Source organism: Chiloscyllium punctatum, chromosome 42 (assembly GCF_047496795.1).
Source record: "Chiloscyllium punctatum isolate Juve2018m chromosome 42, sChiPun1.3, whole genome shotgun sequence".
NCBI lineage: Eukaryota > Metazoa > Chordata > Chondrichthyes > Orectolobiformes > Hemiscylliidae > Chiloscyllium > Chiloscyllium punctatum.
The window spans coordinates 6,859,799-6,881,403 of NC_092780.1; the positions used below are offsets into that span (position 1 = coordinate 6,859,799).

The 21,605-nt window shown below is 45.1% G+C and overlaps 1 protein-coding gene across 29 annotated transcripts in view; it reads right to left on the minus strand.

Annotated features, from left to right (window-relative positions):
- The window catches only part of srcin1a (SRC kinase signaling inhibitor 1a), a 525,004-nt gene that overhangs the window by 66,091 nt on the left and 437,308 nt on the right, over positions 1 to 21,605 (minus strand). For 26 of the 29 annotated variants that reach the window (XM_072561312.1, XM_072561311.1, XM_072561313.1 and 23 more), the window contains 4 exons: positions 10,519 to 10,714; positions 6,607 to 6,805; positions 4,967 to 5,066; positions 2,346 to 3,196 (listed from right to left, as the gene is read on the minus strand). In XM_072561312.1, the coding sequence (XP_072417413.1) occupies positions 2,346 to 3,196; positions 4,967 to 5,066; positions 6,607 to 6,805; positions 10,519 to 10,714 (1,346 nt within the window). The other 3 variants (XM_072561327.1, XM_072561319.1, XM_072561328.1) reach the window with 3 other exon arrangements.

The following is a 21,605-nucleotide window of genomic DNA, read 5'->3' on the forward strand; positions in this document are numbered from 1 at the left end:
ATGGGTTAAAATCACTGATTAATTTGTGCTCAGGACAGGCATTGCTGCCGAGCTGTGTTTGCATCGAGGGATTTGGTGACTTTTGCAGTCAGAAATGACACTACTGCTGAACAGCATGCCCTGAAAATTAAACATGGACTAAACACTCAAAGATGGGGTAGGAAGATCAAGAATTGTACTCATACTGTGTTTGTGAAACAGAGATTGGGAGAGATAGTATATGGACCTGGGAGAAAGGGTTAGTGTGACCAATAGTCCCAGGCAGTTAGAAAGACGGCGATTGAAAGAGATTAACAAAGATGGGCAAAGACAGAGATTGAAAGAGTGAGATGCAATGTGAGGCAGAGATTAAGTGGGACAGAGAACAAAGTTTGGAAGAGTGATTGGCTGAGGAACAGAATGAGAGGGAGGAACAGAGAGAGATTGAAAATAAGATATTGAATGAGACAGACAGGCAGAGTGAGAGAGCATCAGAGTAAGACTAAGAGAGAAAAAAAAGGTGAAGTAAAAGACAGAATTAAGTGAGAGAGGTGCAGGGACTCAGTGCAGACACACTGAGTTGAGAGATCAGTCAGAGGGAGTGAAACCTGACTGAATAAGACAGACAAAAATTACTCAGAGAAGAAACGTTGACAGGCTGAGGGAGAGGGAGAGAAAGATGTAGACGCATGAGATGGTGGATTGAGAAAGTGTATCTCTGTTACAGTTGAATGTTGCATCAGAGAGAGAATAAAGGGAGGGAAGTGCAATTGAGGCTAAACTAAACAAACGCAGTGCCAATCTTCTTGATAGCTGGAAACGTCCGGTCTCAGGTCATTTTTATTACAGCCTTTGGGAATGCTAATAATCCTGGAACACAGAGAACAGCTCAAAACAAGAAGCTGTCTTTAATTCCAGCCTATCACTAGTGATCAGTAATGGAAATTAATGCTGCTGAGCTCAGTCCGCCAACTGAATCAAAAGTTCCAAGTCTCAATTCTGATGATGATTAATCTGACGGTGCTCTAGATTAAGGATGTCTTTCACATTTCTAACGCTGTGATTATATCCTTCTCTGTACAAGTAAGGTGCGACGTTTCCCCTCTCTTTCCTGAGGAACTTGATGGTGCAAATGGGTCATTGAGGTGCAGTCAAAGGGGGGGAGAGGAAAGATGAAAAGGCAGACACTTCAAATAACCGAGCCCCTGCTTCTTTAAAGTGAAATGATCTGGGACAATTTGTCACATTGACACTTTCAGCACCATGTACATTAACGGGTGGGTGTTAGTGCTTAAGAGACAATTCGTAAAATTGCCTAAAAACACACTCTCTGGGCACATTTTGAGCTTGTTAACACTTTGCTAAAAATCAACAAAATTCAGCAGATGTTCTCTTACATAAGCACTAGAGGTTGCATAAGCCATGAAGCAATGGCTCACCACCTGATTCCCCAAATCCTTTGCACCATGTACATGGCACAAGTCAGCACCATTTACATGGCACAACTCAGCACCATTTACATGGCACAACTCAGCACCATTTACATGGCACAAGTCAGCACCATTTACATGGCACAAGTCAGCACCATTTACATGGCACAAGTCAGCACCATTTACATGGCACAAGTCAGCACCATTTACATGGCACAAGTCAGCACCATTTACATGGCACAAGTCAGCAGTGTGTGAGAAAACACAACAGCATTCAAGAAGTTTTGTACCAGCCAGGACAAAGCAACCCCCTTGATTGGCACCCCATCTACTACCTTCACTTGCTTCACCACCGGTGCATCCTTCCAACAGAGTATACCAACTGGAAGACGCACTGTATTGATGTGTTAAGATTTTGGAAAACATCTCCCCAACCCACAACCTCTATCATTCAGAAGGACAATGGCAGCAGATGCATGGAAGCACAACTACCTCCAAGTTCCCCTCCATGTCACACACCATCCTGACACGGAAGCATATCCCCATTCCTTCAGAATCATTGGATCAAAATCCTGGAACTCTTTCCTGAATAGCAGATTTACACATAGACTGCAGGGGTTTAAAAAGACAGCTCACCACCAACTTCTCAGCTGAGGATGGTGATAGAGGGTGGGGCATGACTTAGGAGGTTGATGGAATGCATCTTGTAGATGGCACTCACTGTCACGTCTCACGGTCACTTTATTGCCTCTTGTGGAGCCACCCATTAAAAACTGTATCACTATCAGCTCCACAGGACATGGCATAATTGGAAACCAATGATCACCAGTAGGCCATACAGGGCCAAACTAGTTGACCATAACTGAACTCTGAAAACTAAATAAGAACCACAGGTTGGGGGTGGCTGCATTGAGTGAAAGTGGCTCATTGCTTTACCTTGTTTCTGGGTCGTTGACGGCCAATGGGGAGCTGTACCCTGATGCTGGCCTCTCACTTGCCCCTGTCCTTTCGCCGGGCCCTGGAAGAGCTTCCGTTGCGGCAGTGGAATTGGCATTCCTAGACTTTGTCACCATGCTGTCCATCACGACGGCAGAACCTGGCTCCTTGCGGAAGGGTTGCCGTACTGGGGATGACCTGCTGGGTGGCCCCGAGTATGGGCTGTGTGGACTCTGACCTTGCTGGATGTCTGCCATTCTGCTGTCGGTCATTTTCTGAGGGGATGAAGGAGCCATGCGGTAGCCCAGGCCAGTGCCGTAACTGTCGCCGTAGATCTGGGCGCTCGGTTTGTAAAAAGCGTCCTCGAGGTCAGCCTGCAGCCCGGCTGCTGAGTAGGTGCTGAGTGACCTCATGGAGCCTCGGCGGTAAAGACCTCCCGGGAAAGAGAAAGGGTCCTGCATTCCCGCCAGAGACTGTGTAGACGCGATGCTGAGGCGCCCGTCTGCCATCATGGCGTAGGGATCGGCGTACAAGCCCTCGTTCTTCATCAGCACCACGTTTTTGTTGCTCATGTCTTCGTCTGGCTTCACGTCTCTCCGCTCCAAGATGGCGCTCGGGCTGGGAGAGATGGACTGCGAAGGTGGCATACTGCCCAGGCGCTCAGGGTGGTGCACCGGGCTCCCGGTGTAGGATGGTGGACGGCCGCCACTGTACGACATCCGGGAACGGGAAGGGGATGAGGAGGGCAGGCCTGGGCCTGGGGAGCCCGGTACCAGGTGGGGAGAACCAGCGGCCACGCTGCTCAGACGACGGGAGGGTGACGATTCCCTCGAGGTGTAAACCATCTCCCTCTGTTTTAACGGAAAGAACAAACTGTCATTACAACGGGCCCAACAGACGGAAGTTTCCTGGAGTCTGGAGCTGAGATGGTCCAAAATATTCAGATGAAGATGGACATTTGTTGATCGTCTCCACCCATTCTGAAAGTTCCCACATCACACAATTCAACTGCTTGCTCAAACCTCCCAAGGAGATGTGGTGCTAATGTCAAAGGACACAGGCCGGGGGCTAATGTTCATTGCAGATGGTGGAATTTGAATTCAATTAAAATTTGGCCTGGTGAGTACGCAAGGAACTGCCAGAGGAAGTGGTGGAGGCGGGCATAATTACAACATTTAAAAGACATTTGGACAGGTACATGAATAGGAAAGGTTTAGAGGGGTATGGACCAAATGCTGGCATGTGGGACTAGTTCAGTTTAGGAACCCTGGTCAGTATGCTGCGTTGGGCTGAAGGGCCTGTTTCCATGCCTCTATAATGATGACTACATAACTATTGTCATTTGTTGTAAAAACCCATCTAATTCACTGCTACCTTGAGTGAAGGAAAGCTGCCATCCTTAACTGGGTCTGGCCCACATTTGACTCCAGAGCCACAGCAAATGGTTATCTCTTAAATGCCCTCTGGGCAATTCAGGATGAGCAATAAATGCTGACCTAGCCAGTGACACCTCCAGTCCTTGCACAAAACTTTGCAAAAACCCAGGGAAGTTTTGCCTCTGTTGTACTAGCTGGAAGTCCCTTCAATGCGGAGATGATTCTGATTTGTTAAATAAATTTCTGGCACTAGTCTGTATCTTACCTTGACTTGTTTGAACCTTTGGCCCCCCTGACGTTGCCGATGTACCTGTCCTGTATTGTTGAGCACACCCAGAACCAGTTAAGGTCACCTTCAGTCAATATTGGAAAGCCCATATCTCTTCAACTTGGTCTTGCCTGTGCTATGATTAATAGCCTATGCTTCTGGATCATTGGATTATTAATCTGAGATTTCGGTCCACAGGACTGTTTGTTGAAGTCTCTGGATCACTGAGTTATTAAACTGGGACTGGATTATTATTCTGAGTCTCTGGATCCCCAATCTACTACAATAGCAGCTCACCAACAAGTGGTTCATGTAAAAATGAAGACTTTTTTCAGATAAATAAACTTAGTGTATCCCATAGGGTGAAAGAAACAAAAAAAGTGGGTAAAAGAAAATGGAAGACATCAAGTATCATCTGTGAGTCAGATTTATTTGCAGTAAGATCAACTTCAAGAATCCAGAAACTGTTTCCTTTGAAAACAGCCTTACTGCACTGATTAACACTCTTCAGCAATTATCAGCACTTCCATATGCAAATAGTAACCTTTGCTGTCAGATCCCTCCGATGCATTGTCAATGACAATGTGATGAAGTGTTGCTGGAGAACGGCAGTGAGTGGGGCATCATTAGTATTCACTTCCCAAGCATCTCGTTAGTAATCAACCTTTATTCATTAGTTTGTTTTCCTGCCTTTTGACAGCATCATTCTCCCTTGTCACATCAGTTTACTACATCTTGAAGCTTAACCTGTTTTCATTCATGATGGAATTCAGCTTTTTATTTGGTAAAGGACTGGGCGATAGAGATAGAAATCCTGGGGTGGTTAAAAATACTCTCCACTGTTGGGATAGAAGAATGAGAAAACCTTGAGATAGGATTCGATGGACTAAAAGGCCTTTAACCCTTCATTGACTTTTCTTATACACTTCTGTGAGAGATTGCCTAAAGTTTGACAAAAACAGTTTACAATGTCTTACTCTCAGATCTCCATTGGTGATATGGGAAGCATGGGAAGGATATGGTGCATAGACAGGATCTTTCCTGAAAATTTTTATTATACTTCGTTCTTGGATATCCCTGGAAGAAAAGAAAAGTGTGGTGAGATATCGACGGTGATATTCCTGACAGTTAGTCATATTGACCCGAAACTGAAGAGCCACAGTAACAGAAAGGTTAGGCTTTTAATTCTGAGCCTACGAGGCGTGGATTCTGACTACTTAGAAGAAGTTGAATAAGTTCAGTCATGGGAACACAAGTGTGTTCCTCCTCCCAGAGTTACTACGGAGTACATCGAGGTGCTGCAACCCATATTGTTCAAATCTGAGACTTGGTCCCAGTACATGAGGAGTCAGATCTAGTCCAAACAAAGGAAGATTTGATATGGGTAATTCACTGGAACCCCAAAAACATGACCTTTTCCTCTCCTGCCTCCATCCTCTCGCCCATAGCCACTTCCCTCTTGAGACATCAAATGGTTTAGCCTTGCTTTTCCCAAGGGATGTGTTTCTGAAAAGTCACAAACACAGAGACATGCATCTTACAGCAACTGACCTTTCAGTCTGTACCAGCTCCTTAAAAAAGAATCCCACCCATCCCAACCCCAGCCCTGCGAATCTTTCCTTTGTGAGTATTTGCCCAATTTCCTTTTGAAAATCACCCTTTAAGGCAGTGAACCAGTAAACGCAGGTTCCCAGCTCATTGCTCCCAGCCTCACAGTCTTGCACATCTTCTTTTATTGCTTATAGGAGCTTTCCACTTTCAATTTTAATGAGTAATATAACGAAAGCAAAAAATGCAGTGATCTTGCTTTGCCTTAATGTGTGCTTAAAGGAAACGTAAGTCCTGTTCCTGAAGGATCCTTCACCTGGAAGCAGCCAATTTCATTTAGAGATTCTAACTCTTCCAACATTACCAGGGAAAATGTGCTGGTTCAAAGCCTTGAGCATAGGACCCTTACCTGGGCCTGGGCGTCTAACAAAATACCTTGCAAGAACTGTAACGAAGACTACATCGGACCAACAGGCAGAAGACTAGCCACCAGGACACATGAGCATTAACTAGCCACAAAAAGACATGACCCTCTCTCACTAGTATCTTTACATACAGATAAGGAAGGACACCACTTTACTGGGACAACATATCCATCCTAGGACAAGCCAAACAGAGACACGCACGAGAATTCCTAGAAGCATGGTATTCCAATTGGAACTCTATCAATAAAGACATTGATTTGGATCGTGAGAAAAAGAACCGGAAATGACATTACCAACACAGGACATGACATCACACACCCAAAGACACCTAAACACATAAATAGGAAGCGGGACATAACACCAGTGCTTCACCGGAGGCTCACTGATGATGTTACCTAGGACGATGACGAAACATCTGAAAACAAACCTTCCAGCTCAGCGAGCAAACCTACATCAGCTGTTTGGAAATATTACCTGTGATAGGGTTAGCGTTAGGGCTGAGTCACTGGGCTGACCTGAACACAGGGCAGATGTGCTACCATGGAACAGGTTGGAACTGTATTTTAAATAAATTACTAGGCATTTGATAAATTTCTCAAGCCATCAGTCGAAGGCACTACTTTGATGGAACCTGCTTTTTGTACCTTACATCTTCCAGTTCGTAAAAGACATTTCTTGTCTCATCCTTGATGAGGATTGCAGTATTCGGTGACTTTAGCATTCCCATTGTGAGTTTCTGAGGGAACATGTGAACAATCAGAGCATGCAGGGTGTCCAGGCTGCCGATTTCGTGAGTGACATGGACACGTCTGGTTTCATCACCGAACTGCAAGAACAACACCCCTGTGGGATAAGAAAACATTGACGTCAGTCAGGAACATATCCTTCACATAACCACAATCATAAATCACATGCTGGGCACAGGCTCTGCTTTATACATGAGTTTACTTTATACCTTACTGATAGTTTTTTCTCTTCGTCCCCTCTGAAGGTGCTAATTCCCACTGGAAATACTGCCTTGGGTTTACCACACCATTCACTTGTGGCTTCATTTCACGTGCAAAGTGAGACAGGGCATATTGATTCATTACCTCCACGATCAGGAATTAAAGTCCAACCCAATTTCATCCTTCTCTGATGTTGGGCTCACTTGCCTTACAGAATCCCTCCAGTGTAGAAAGCAGGCCATTTGGCCCATCAAATCCACACCGAAACTCCCATAAACATACATTTTCCCCATGGCTAATCCACCTAACCTAGGCACCCCTTTACATTATGGGCAACTTAATATGACCAATTCACAGAAACTACACATCTTTGGACTGTGGGGAAAAAGCCAGAGCAGTTAGAGGGAACCCACACAGACACGGGGAGAATGTGCAAACCCCACACACAGACAGTCGCCTGAGGCAGGAATTGAACCCACGTGCCTGGCGCTGTGAGGCAGCAGTGCTCGCCACTGAGCCACCGTGCCACCATGTCTATGCCCTAACCCCTGCCTCCATGATATAACTAACCTGCTGAGTTCTCATTGAAGGTTATCATTGGTTCAATTCCCAAGCATGACTATTACTGCTTTTAATTTGTTGCGTTTCTGTCAAAGATTGGTTAGATCTGGTTTTCTCTTTCTTTTCCTCAAGATATTTCCTTTTCCGTTGGCAGATGAGGGGGGTCCTGCTCCCAAGCCAGTACACCTTCACAAGCAGCACTTAAAAGCCTCCAACTGCAGCAGGGGCTATTTTCATTTTTGGTTCTTCTCTGGCAATCCTTCTTGTGTTCTCCAGAAACCCTCTCACTAACAATAGCTGTGATCACTGATGTATTATTCCACAGATCCCAGAAAGAGAGTGTACCTTTAAGACAACATGACAAGTAATGTTCCAGTCTAACAAGCCACATCCCACCATCAGAGCACAGCAGCACAGTGTAATGGAGTTAATGCAGGGAGTAGGCAGTGCAGTCTGCTTTGTGAAGTTATACAATTGTGTCAGGGAGCTGTAACAACATAAGAGTTATAGAGCTGTACAGAACGGAAACAGACCCTTCGGTCAAACTTGTCCATGCCAACCAGATAGTTTTACCTCCCAATGCTCAGTCCTATTGATGTAAAGTAAAATGCAGTCTTACTTGGAAATGAACCTTTTGTATTGAAATATATTTTGAAATGTGTATGATGAGACAGACCAGGTATTAACCAGCGAACGTGTCATTCACCAGTTTTAATGTGTTTATATTTTAGGATAACGTTAGAAGCAGGAGGAGTTGTTGCTTGCCCTTGAGGCTGCTCCAACATGCAATGTGCTCTGCATTCCTTTCCACACTGTAGCTGCATATCCCTTACAAAAAAAACCCTTGCTCCAAAAGTTCAAACTGAACGTCAAACTGTTCAAAGATCGTTTTGGAGGGAAAATCCCGTATTTCTACTGCTTTTCCTGTGAAAAGGTGTTTCTGGTTCCATTCCTGAGTGCCTGAACTTCAGTTTTAAGTTGATATCCCCTTAAGTAAATTCTATTTTTCTGCCCTATTGGATCCTTTACATGTTTTAAGAATCTCAAACAGATCACTACTCAATCTTCTGAAGTTAAAGGAATACAGGCCATGATTATACACCCTTACCTCATTAATCCTTTATACCCCAGCAAATTCATTCTCATGAGTTTGTTCTGCACAGACTTTAAGACCAACATGATCTCCTGAAGTCCAGTACACTACACCGAATAACATCACTGTGTAAACTTGTGCTTTAAGACAATACTCCTACCTGCAGATATACTGTACCTGCAGCTAGTGCTTTTTCCTTATCACTAGATAAGATACTCAAATTCCTTATGTACTCTGACACTCGCTTCTTTACACCTGTACTTACTAGGGTCTCACACATCGCTAGCTAGTACAGTATCTAGGTGCTCTCTCTTCACATGCTCATTCTAGAATGGTGTCTTCTCTCTAACTGATGTCAGAATCATATAGTTACATGAACATGATTTACATTAATCTCATTATACCATGCCAAAAATCACACAACACCAGGTTATAGTCCAGCCTGGTGTTGCGTGTGATTTTTAACTTTGTCCAGCCCAATCCAACACCAGCACCTCCACATCATTTACCACGGTTACTTGAGTCACAATATAGATCAAAGTTCTGTACAAGAACATGATAAACAAAAATTTGCATTCACAAAAGTGAACTAAACAAACAGTGAGGCGGTGGCACAGTGATAATGTCATGGGGACAGTAATCCAGAATCCCAGGTGTCACAAAGCTGGTCCTGTTTGTTAAAAAAGCTGTTCTTCTTCTCAAAGAAAACTGTGTCCTTGCATTTTTTCAGAGGGGTCATAAAACAGCCCGAGCTCCGAATCGGCTGGGTTGGTACAGAGGTGAAAAGGGTGTTGGGAGGCCTTTTTTTATTTACACGTAAACAAACGAATCATCAGTCCAAAAGCTTGAAAGCTCTTTTGAAAACTGGTACAGTGACAGGGGCAAGGCCAGCTCCGTTCAGCAGTTGTGTGTGGGAGTTGAGACTGGAACTTCTCTCTCTCCTTCTGTCCTTCTAACTTCGACCTGGAAGCCTCTGTTTCAGTTTTACTCTGTGTTTGTTTATTGAGACTGTTGTCTATTTTCAAAACAGCATAATTAAGTCTTGTTTGGATAGATTGAGTTCTGTGGGCACCCTATATTCTGTTCTTAGTGTTTCATTCTGTAATTTTGTAAATACATTTTTGTCTGTTTTAAAACCTGGTTGTCAACCTAGCTAACTTACTCTGGATAATTTTCACTGTACACTTACTGAAACAACTAGCAAAGTCACAGCCTGGGCTACCTGCTAAAGAATGTTTTGGGTGGTGTGGCCTAGTCCATAACACAGGCCAACACTCTGGGATCATTAGTTCAAATCCAACTGTGGCACATAGTGAAACTTGTATTGAATAAAAAGTTAGGCTAATGGCAACCATTGTCAATTGCTGTAAAAACCCACCTGGTTCACTAATGTCTTTTAGGGAGAGAAACCTTCCATCCTTACCTGGTCTGGCCTACATGTGACTCCAGACTCACAGCAAAGTGGTTGACTCATAACTGGCCTCTGGGCAATTGGAGACGGAGCAATAAACACTGGTCCAGCCAGCGACACCCTCATCCCATGAACGGATTTTTAAAAACTGTCACAAGGGGCTTCAGAGGAATGTGATCAGATAAAACACAACACACCTTGAAGCCAAGCACCTACTGAATTCCCATTACAGGGAGTTAACCTTTACAACTGAACAAATGTAAGACCTTGCAGATGAAAGCCTGAAATAACAACAGAAAATGCTACTCAGCAGGTCCAGCAGCATCTGTGAACAGAGAAACAGAGTAAGCGTTTCGGAGCAGCGACTTTTCATCAGAGCAATTTAAATATTACCTTCACAGTAAGGGGCAGGTGAAATTGCCAGCTTGACATTCTCATTAGCTTGAGCATGTCCCGCGAGATGGATAAAGTGTTGGTGTCTCATAATTAAAGTGAGCACAAGGGTGGAGACCACACCACTCAGTCTCAGCAGCAACTGGCCTACCTGGTGAGCGGAGTTTGGTCTGACTCGTGGACCTAGACAGGGGCAGGCTCTGTCTGAATCGGTTGGACCGGGTAAAACCGATTGGGACTTCAGCCTCGGACATGGTTTCCAAGGACTCCGCTGATGCGAATGGTAGCTTGGCTGCTTGGTCCGCCAGTCCAGACTGCTGGCTCTGGGAATGTCTGGGACTCCGAGTCTGTGAGGAAGCAAATAGGAGAGAGAGAGAGAACATTAACTCAGCATCACCACACTCCCCTGACCCAGGCCCTTCCTTCTGTTAGTCAGAATTTGATCCAATTTTGAGGGAGTTTTGTGTGGCCATCATGTTCCTGCTTTTCTATTTGGGACTGATGAGCTAATCTCATATTCTTTAGGCAGAGGTTGGTGGGTACCTGGAACACATTGCCAGTGGAGGTAGAAGAGGAGGGCATGATAGCATCATTTAAGATTAATCTAGACAGATACATGAATGGGCAGGGAGCACAGGGATACAGATCCTTAGAATATAAGTGACAGGTTTAGATAGAGGATCTGGATCAGTGCAGACTTGGAGGGCCGAAGAGCCTGTTCCTGTGCTGTAATTTTCTTGTTCTTTGTTCTTGTTTTTTGTATGATGGGATCCTCAGTGCCACCGTGATAAGGGAACCATGTTGTTGTTTGCTGCAGAGACCACGGGAAACTGGACTGGACAAGACATATTAATGCTATGGCAATAGCTACAGGTCAGAGGCTAGGAATGCTGCACTCCCAAAGCCTGTCCACCATCTGCAAGACACAAGTCAAGAGTATAGCTCCAACAGCCTTTAAGAAGCACAATACCATTCTGTCCACTTAACTGCACCCTATCCACCACTTTAAGCATTCACTGCTTCCACTACTGTGCACAGTAAATACAGTGTGCAAGATGCACTATAGCAAGTCACCAAAGATCCTGAAACAGCACCTTCCAAACCCACGATCACTTCCATCTGGAAGGACAAGGGCAGCAGATACATGGAAACACCGCCACCTCCAAATTTCCCTCCAACCAGACATCATCCTGACTGGGAAATACATCATCAATCCATCACTGTCGCTGGGTCAAAATCCTGGAATTCCCTCTCTAACAGCTTTGTGGGTCTACCTACAGTGGATGGATGGCAGCAGTTCAGGAAGGCAGTTCACCTCCACCTTCTCAAGGGCAACTAGGGACGGGCAATAAATGCTGGGCCCAGTTAATGATGGTCACAACACAAAAACAAATAAAAAACAGGTGCAATTTTAGTGAACCTGACGACCAGGAAATCTATGTGATCATGCAGAAAATGTAATTTTACACCCTCATGTAATACTGGTGTCCTGTGAGTTTAATAATGGTGATTAATACTGGAGGAGGGTGGGAGTTAATCCGATATTGTATCCAATCCTGTCAGTTTCCAGGTCGATGGTTAGGTTGAAATGATTCTGTTTGTTTCCCCCTTGTCAATAGCACTGGTCGCACCCCCAACTCCTTTTAAACAAAGCCAGATCACCAGGAAAAGTATTACCCCCCCAGCCTCCCCGGGAGATATTCAGAATAGCTGAGTCAAATATGCCACACAACTGAATCAGCTTCCCAGGGCTGTTCAATCATTATCCGGGAAGTAAACACATCTGTATGAATAATGAAGGAAACAGAAAACCAATCTTCGTCCAGACAAAAGCAGATTCCTTACAATCGCTATCTCATTCATTCCACCCTTTCTCAGCCGTTTATGCACTGACTGGAGGGATCATTTTTCATGTAATCTTTTTAAAAATGACTTCACAGATTTGATCAGTAGCTCTCCCTGCCACAGTGTGCTCCCATCCCTCCTGAGGACACAGATTTGTACCAGTTATATTTAGAACCTTCAGATGATCTGATCTAGACTTGATACCTGCTGGCTAACTGGTTCAGTATTGCCTCTAATTGACACTATCAGTTCTAATCCTGACAATGCAGTTCATGCATTAGAAAGTTTACTATCCTCTTCCATCATTGCTTGAAGACTCTCTGAGGACTACAAGCAAATTATTTTGCTGCATAGGCAACAATGAGAACTGTCTGTTGGTGTATCTGACTAGGATACTGGCCAATCTCTGTCCTCTGAGACTGGATTGCTACTCGTCTTCAACAGCAGAGCTTAATCCTTCACTGACAACTCTTCAAATCCTCCCCAACTTCTCCTCCAAACCACCTTTCCTGCATCCTTTCATTTCTTACCTCCCCAAAAACAGAACTTTTCAATCATTCCATTGTTGCTCCATTACTTCCCTCTTTTTCCTGAGCAGTATTTAGTTCCACTGTGAGGCTTTCCGAAAGGTTTTTCTTAGATGAGGTTGAAGGAAGAGACCTGGGAAAAAGGGAAGTAGAGGGCAAGGGCAAGGCCAAGAGTCAGGCTGAGGGCGATGTTCAGGGAGAAGGTGCAGGAGGATGATGGGATTGAGACTGAGGGTAGGAGTAAGTACAAGGAGGACAGGGGGAAAGGTGAGGGAAGGGAGAATGAGGGAGAAAGTGAAAGTAAGATGAAAGTGAGAATGAGAGAAACAGGGTGAGAGTGAGCTGAGCAGAGTTAGGGTGAGGAAGTTAGCAATAGCAATGGAGCGAGCAAGGCAAAGTATGGGCAGTGCTGGGTAAACAGAAACTGTTTATTTCAGAACTCTGTTAATTAGATGCTTTTTTAAAAAAAAACTAGTGGTGAAAGCTATTCTGAGTGTGAACCACAATCCCATTTTAACCTAAACCAACTGGCTCCAACCAGTATCTGTATCTTAACGTTTAGCAGCTGAAGCAGACCAACTAAGAGATTTTAGCCAGGTATTTGCTGCTTTCATTTCTGTATCTCTGTACTAGCTCATCAAGCCCTCCCAGGATAGGGACAGCACGGGGTTAGATACCTAGTAAAGCTCTCTCTACACAGTCTCCCCATCAAACAATCCCAGGACAGAGATGGCACGGGGTTAGATACAGAGTCAAGCTCCCTCTGCACTGTCCCCCATCAAACACTCCCAGGACAGAGACAGCACAGGGTTAAATACAGAGTAAAGCTCCCTCTGCACTGTCCCCCATCAAACACTCTGAGGATAAGAACATCACGGGGTTAGATACAGAGTAACGCTTGTTCTACACAGTCCCCCCATCAAACACTCCCAGGACAGGTACATCACGGGCTTATGGATACAGAGTAAAGCGCCGTTTACACAGTCCCCATCAAACACTGCCAGGACAGGTACTGGATTGACTCTGAGATTTCTAATTCTTGACCATTAAGGATTAAATGGAAGAAGGGAGTGAGTCAGTCTCATGTCATTGAGGTTGAGATTGGTGACATTTTATATGTTTCTGGCTAGTGTAGAGTAGATGGCTAACTGAACAAGATAAAACTAGCTGAGGCTGTGAGTTGATGTGTACAGATTGGCTGTAGACTCCTGCCATAGGATTCTGGATTAGTGGTGCTGGAAGAGCACAGCAGTTCAGGCAGCATCCAAGGAGCTTCGAAATCGACGTTTCGGGCAAAAGCCTTTCATCAGGAATAAAGCCTCCTGTCATAGGATGCATACAACTTAAATCCCTTTTGTAGAATTGCATTTCACGGACCCACTCTGGCGAACATGATTTTTTTATTGATATCTCAAATCAAGTCAATGCTGTAGTTCTAACAGAAGGATCTTTCTTTCCCCCTCCTGTAATCTTGTTACATAACTCAACACCCAACCAAACACCATGCGATTGTGGTCTCTGAATAAAGTTGGCATGTACATGGGCAGGCAATCTGATTGTCTTCTAAGATTTCTTTCATGCATCTCCCTCTGCATTCAAAGGTAATCATAACCACATAGCTCTTGTCCCTGCATGTCTGTCAAATTGCAGTCAGTTGCCTACACTCAGCTTTTTTTTTTACTGTGTCACCCAGTGCCTCCCATCTCCCTCAGCACTGAATCTCGTCTCCTACCCGGGACTTCTGCCACTCACATTAATTCCGCTTTATCTGTCCTCCTCTCTCATGTTCTGTGTCTTTATTCCCCCACTTCCCTCAGGTCCTTTATTACCTTCTTGACATCTTCCTCTGCCCCTCTCTCTATTTTTCCTACTCCTCATCCTGTTCTCCACAACGTTCCTGCCCCACTCTCCCTATGGGATTCTCAGTCACTCAGCCTCACCCAATCCCATCCACTAGCCTTTCCAGCCTCAGCTACTTTTGAGGTGCAGTATCTCGTTGTATAGATAGCCATTTAAGTACAGCATGATCCCACAATTAGGAAAACAAATGTTATTTTTTATGCTGTTTGTGGTCCTTCCTCAAAATGTACCCATTTTTGGAGTGTGGTCAGGATCCTTTACATCCCCCTGAGAGGGCAGTTGCACATCTCCACTGAGTGCAGCTCTGCCTCAGTGCCTGCACCAGTGGGCCACACTGAGTTGTATGCTCACGCTGCTGCAGTAGGAGATGAACCACAACCTTCTGATTGGGAGGTAAGAGTATTTCCCAATGACCCACTTTAAATAAGTAAGCATGCGCCACATACACACAAAAACATATCACTGAAAAATATATCAAAGTATACAGCAAAGGTGTCAACATATTCATGATGAGCCAGTTTTCATTACTGGGAAAGAAAGTTAATGAAGTGTTCGCAGTGAAAGGCACATCATGCAGCACTTCAAACAGCAAGTCATTGGTACGTGCAATACTTGTACTAAAGGAGAACTATTTTTGGTTTCCTTGTCAAATCAGATCTTGCTCAGTTTTTCTGCTTTCATATTAACTCCTTCAGAACTGAATTGGAGGGGATTACTTTTCTCTTTTTGTAAAATCAAAAGGACATTTGCATTTCTGTAGCATCTTTCACCTTGTCAGGACATTGCAATGCAAGTCACAGCTAAGGAAGTACTTTGCCAAATATAGTCACTGTTGTGATGTTGGCAATGCAGACTGCAAAAGCTGAGAGATCACTGAATGTGGCAGGACCAGTAATAGAACATGCATTATCATGGGTTTTGTCAATAAGGACATCGTGTGCAAAGACTGAACTTCGACAAGATGCTTATACACTTTTTAGCTGGAACCTTGCACGTAGTTCCAGGTGTCACACTGTATGAGGGATGTGAATGCTTTGGAGAGAGCGCAGGAGAGATCCAGGGATGAGAAACTTTGTTGTGTTGAGAAAAGATTGTGACTATTCTCCATGGACAGAAGGAGGCCAAGAGGAGATCTGACAGAAGTTTTCAAAATTCTGGGGGGTCTGGATAGAGTAGATAAGAGGGAATTGATCCCACTCATAAAACGCTCAAGAACTACAAGGCACAGATTTAAATGGATTTGCAATTGTAGCAAATATGGTGGGAAAAAGAATCTGTTTCCCGCAGTGATTTCGGTCTGGAACGCACTGTGTGGAAGTGTGTTGGAGACAGTGAAGTTTTTAAAGCCATTCGATAATTATTTAAACAGGGTAGTGTCCTAGGCCCGACCATTGTCAGCTGCTCCATCAATGACCTAGCCGCCGTCATGAGGTCAGATGTGGGGATGCCCGCTGATGATTGCACAATGTTCAGCACCATTCATGACACCTCAAATACTGAAGCAGTCCATGTTCAAATGCAACAAGATCTGGACAACATCCAGGCTTCGATTGACAAGTGGCAAGCAACATTCGCACCAAACAAATGCCAGGCTATGACCATCACCAATAACAAACACTCTAACCACTGTTTCCCTTGACATTCAATGGTGGTTCCATCACTGAAACACCCACTGTCAACATCCTGGGGGTTATAATTGACCAGAAACTCAACTAGACTCACCATGTAAACACAGTGGCTACAAGAGCAAGTCAGAGGCCAGGAATATCGCAGTGAGAAACTCACCTCCTGACTCCCCAAAGCCTGTCCATTGTCCACAAGGCACAGATCAGGAGTGTGATGGAATACTCCCCATTTGCCTGGATGGGTGCAACTCCAACAACACTCAAGAAGCTCATTGCCATCCAGGACAAAACAGCCCGCTTGATTGGCATCACATCCACAAACATCCATTCCATCCATCATCAACACTCAGTAGCAGCAGTGTGTACCATCTAGGAGATGCACTGCAGAAATTCACCAAAGATCCTCGGACAGCACCTTCCAAACCCATGATCACTTCCATCTAGAAGGACAAGGGCAGCAGATACATGGGAACACCACCCCCTGCAAGTTCCCCTCCGAGCCACTCACCACCCTGACTTGGAAATATATCACCGTTCCTTCACTGTCACTGGGTCAAAACCCTGGAATTCCCTCCCTCAGGGTATTGTGGGTCAACCCACAGCAGGAGGAATACAGCGGTTCAAGAAGGCATAGAACATGGAACATAGAACATGACAGCGCAGTACAAGCCCTTCGGCCCTCGATGTTGCGCCGACCTGTCATACCAACCTGAAGCCCTACACTGTTCCATGTACGTCCATATGCTTGTCCAACGACGAGTTAAATGTACTTAAAGTTGGCGAATCTGCTACCATTGCTGGCAAAGCATTCCATACCCTTGCGACTCTCTGAGTAAAGAAGCTACCTCTGACATCTATCCTATATCTATCACTCCTCAATTTAAAGCTATGCCCCCTTGTGCTCGCCGTCACCATTCTTGGTAAAAGGCTCTCCCTGTCCACCCTATCTAACCCTCTGATTATCTTAGATGTCTCTATTAAGTCACCTCTCAACCTTCTTCTCTCTCACGAAAACAGCCTCAAGTCCATCAACCTTTCCTCGTAAGACCTTCCCTCCATACCAGGCAACATCCTAGTAAATTTCCTCTGCACCCTTTCCAAAGCTTTCACATTCTTCTTATAATGCGGTGACCAGAACTGTACACAATACTCCAAGTGCGGCCACACCAGAGTTTTGTACAGCTGCAGCGTAACCTCATGGTTCCAGAACTCTACTAATAAAAGCTAACACACTATATGCCTTCTTAACAACCCTGTCAACCTGGGTGGCAACTTTCAAGGATCTGTGTACATGGACACCAAGATCTCTCTGCTCATCTACACTACCAAAAATCTTACCATTAGCCCAGTACTTTGCATTCCGGTTACTCCAACCAAAGTGAATCACCTCACACTTGTCCGCATTAAGCTCCATTTGCCACCTCTCAGCCCAGCTCTGCAGCTTATCTATGTCTCTCTGTAACCTACAACATCCTTTGTCACTATCCACAACTCCACCGACCTTAGTGTCGTCTGCAAATTTACTAACCCACCCTTCTACGCCCTCATCCAGGTCGTTTATAAAAATGACGAACAGCAGTGGACCCAACACCGACCCTTGCGGTACACCACTAGTAACTGGACTCCAGGATGAACATTTCCCATCAACCACTACCCTCTGTCTTCTTTCAGCAAGCCCTTTACTGATCCAAACTGCTATATCTCCCACAATCCCACTCCTCTGCATTTTGTACAATAGCCTACTGTGGGGAACCTTATCGAACGCCTTGCTGAAATCCATATACACCACATCAATCAGTTTACTCTCATCTACCTGTTTGGTCACCTTCTCAAAGAACTCAATAAGGTTTGTGAGGCACGACCTACCCTTCACAAAACTGTGCTGACTATCCCTAATCAAATTATTCTTTTCTAGATGATTATAAATCCTAACTCTTGTAACCTTTTCCAACACTTTACCAACAACTGAAGTAAGGCTCACTGGTCTATAATTACCAGGGTTGTCTCTACTCCCCTTCGTGAACAGGGGAACCACATTTGCTATCTTCCAGTCTTCTGGCACTATTCCTGTAGACAATGACGATTTAAAGATCAATGCCAAAGGCATTTCCTGGCTTCCCAGAGGATCCTAGGATAAATCCCATCCGGCCCAGGGGACCTACCTATTTTCACATTCTGTAGGATTTCTAAACTTCTTCCTTGTGAACCTCAATCCCACATAGTCCAGTAGCCTGTATCTCAGTATTCTCCATCGCAACATTGTCATTTTCTAGAGTGAATGGTGTCGAAAAATATTCATTTAGTGCTTCCCCTATCTCCTCTGACTCCACACACAACTTCCCACTCCTATCCTTGATTGGCCCTAATCTTACTCTCGTCATTTTTTTATTCCTTAAATACCTATAGAAATCCTTAGGGTTTACCCTGATCCAATCTGCCAACAACTTCTCATGTCTCCTCCTGGCTCTTCTGAGCTCTCTCTTTCGGTCTTTCCTTGTAACCCTCAGCGCCCTAACTGAGCCTTCACATCTCATCCTAACATAAGCCTTCTTCTTCCTCTTGACCAGAGATTCCACTTCCTTCGTAAACCACGGCTCCCGCGCTCTACAGCTTCCTCCTTGTCTGACAGGTACATAATTATCTAGGACACACAGGAGCTTTTCCTTGAATAAGCTCCACATTTCTAATGTGCCTATCCCCTGCAGTTTTCTTCCCCATCCTATGCATCCTAAATCTTGCCTAATCACATCATAATTGCCTTTCCCCCAGCTGTAACTCTTGCCCAGTGGTATACACCTATCCCTTTCTATCACAAAAGTAAACATAACATAATTGTGATCGCTATCACCAAAGTGCTCACCTACTTCCAAGTCTAACATCTGGCCGGGCTCATTACCCAGTACCAAATCTAAAGTGGCTTCGCCCCTTGTTGGCCTGTCTACATACTGTGTCAGGACGCCCTCCTGCACACACTGGACAAAAACTGACCCATCTATACTACTCGTACTATAGTGTTCCTAGCCAATATTTGGAAAGTTGAAGTCCCCCATGACAACTCCCCTGTCACTCTCGCTCCTATCAAGAATCATCTTTGCTATCCTTTCCTCTACATCTCTGGAACTATTCGGACGCCTATAGAAAACTCCCAACAGGGTGACCTCTATTTTCCTGTTTCTAACCTCAGCCCATACGACCTCAGTTGACGAGTCCCCAAACATCCTTTCTGCAAGTGTAATACTGTCCTTGACCAACAATGCCACATCTCACCCACTTTTACCATCTTCTCTGTTCTTACTGAAACACCTAAATCCTGGAACCTGCAACAACCATTCCTGTCCCTGCTCTATCCATGTCTCCAAAATGGTCACAACATCGAAGTCCAAGGTACCAACCCATGTTGCAAGTTCACCCACCTTATTCCGGATGCTCCTAGTGTTGAAGTAGACACACTTCAAACCAACCTCTTGCTTGCCGGTGCCATCTTGCGTCCCTGAAACTTGATTTTGGACCTCCCTACTCTCAACCCTTTCTATACTCGAACTACAATTTTGGTTCCCATCCCCCTGCTGCATTAGTTTAAACCCACCCCAATAGCCTTAGAGAATTTCCCCCCCAAGATATTGGTACCCCTCTGGTTCAGATGAAGACCATCCTGCTTGTAGAGGTCTCACCTACCCCAGAAAGAGCCCCAATTATCCAAGAATCCAAAACCCTCCCTCCTGCACCATCCCTGTAGCCACATGTTCAATTCCTCTCTCTCCCTATTCCTCGCCTCACTAGCACGTGGCACAGGCAACAAACCAGAGAAAACAACTCTGTTCGTCCTAGCTCTAAGCTTCCATCCTAGCTCCCTGAATTTCTGCCTTAAATCACCATCTCTCTTCCGACCTATGTCATTGGTGCCTATGTGGACCATGACTTGGGGCTGCTCCCCCTCCCCCTTAAGGATCCCAAAAACACGATCAGAGAGATCACGAACCCTGGCACCTGGGAGGCAACACACCAACCGTGAGTCTCTCTCATTCCCACAGAACCTCCTATCTGTCCCCCTAATTATGGAGTCCCCAAAGACTACTGCTCTGCTCCTCTTCCCCCTTCCCTTCTGAGTAACAGGGACAGACTCTGTGCCAGAGCCCTGTGCCCCACTGCTTTCCCTTGGTAAGTTGTCCCCCCCAACAGTAACTAAAACGGTATACTTATTGTTGAAGGGAATGGCCACAGGGGATCCCTGCATTGCCCACTGGTTCCCTTTCCATCCTCTGACTGTAACCCATCTGCCTTTTTCTACATGGGGGCAGCTCACCCCCACCTTCTCAAGGGGCAACTGGGGACGGGCAGAAAATGCTGGCCAGCCAGCCACACCCACATCCCACAAATGAATAAACAAAAGCAACAATGAAAGTGTACGGGGAAAAGGCAGGAGAACGGCACTAAGTTATAATGCTTATTGCTGAGTCACTGCAGACATGATGGATTATATGGCCTTCTTCTGCATAATCACAATTCAATAAGCCCCTGAAAATAGCACCACAGTAAGTACCAGATCATGACAGAGGGATAAAAATGGGGCTAAGGACACATATGATAAAACTCATCTGCTCTTCAAAATACTGTCACAAGGTCTGTTAAATGCACTCAGGAGCTAGGGCTGGCAAGACTACAGTGCAACATGTCATCTGAAAGAAGGCATGTCAGATTGTACAACATGCTACAAGACTGAACCCTGAACCCACTGTGAGTCAGCTCAGTCCCAGCTGGCTCTCCCTGCACCAATGATCAATGACTACAATCGCACAAGTTCCAACCATGTGATCTATCTGTTGTCTATCTTGTCTGTCTCAGAAATTTAGGAATGTGAACAGTTCGAGCAGATAGAGTGACTCATTACATTCTGAGTCTGAGTAGACAGGTCTGTTTCCCAAATTCACTGAAGCTTCTCTTCTCCCTTGAAACAGACATGCGACTCAACACAATGCACAACATCACAGAATGGGGCAATCACCATTTCTTTTATCGCCAATTCTGACTCAGGTATCCAGGATGGGGGGGAGCAGCACATATTTCAGCAGCAGAGAAGTACTGGAGGGACTGTCCACTGATATCGGGGGGGGGGCAATGTAAGGAGGTCCTCCTCCTCCTGGAGCCATTGGGATGTCAATATAAAGCAATCAAGGGCAGGAATTGGACTCTTGATTGCCTCGATGATGCCACGGAGGATCACGTTATTGACAAAATGCCATGACAGCAAGAGGATATCAGATTCCCCTTCCAGTGCCTTCCCTCACCATATTGCTAACCCGTCCCCTGGGCAGCACATTTCCAAAAGGTTGGGCTAATTCTGTTCAGAAGCACTCTCTACCTCTATCTCTGTGTCTCTCTCT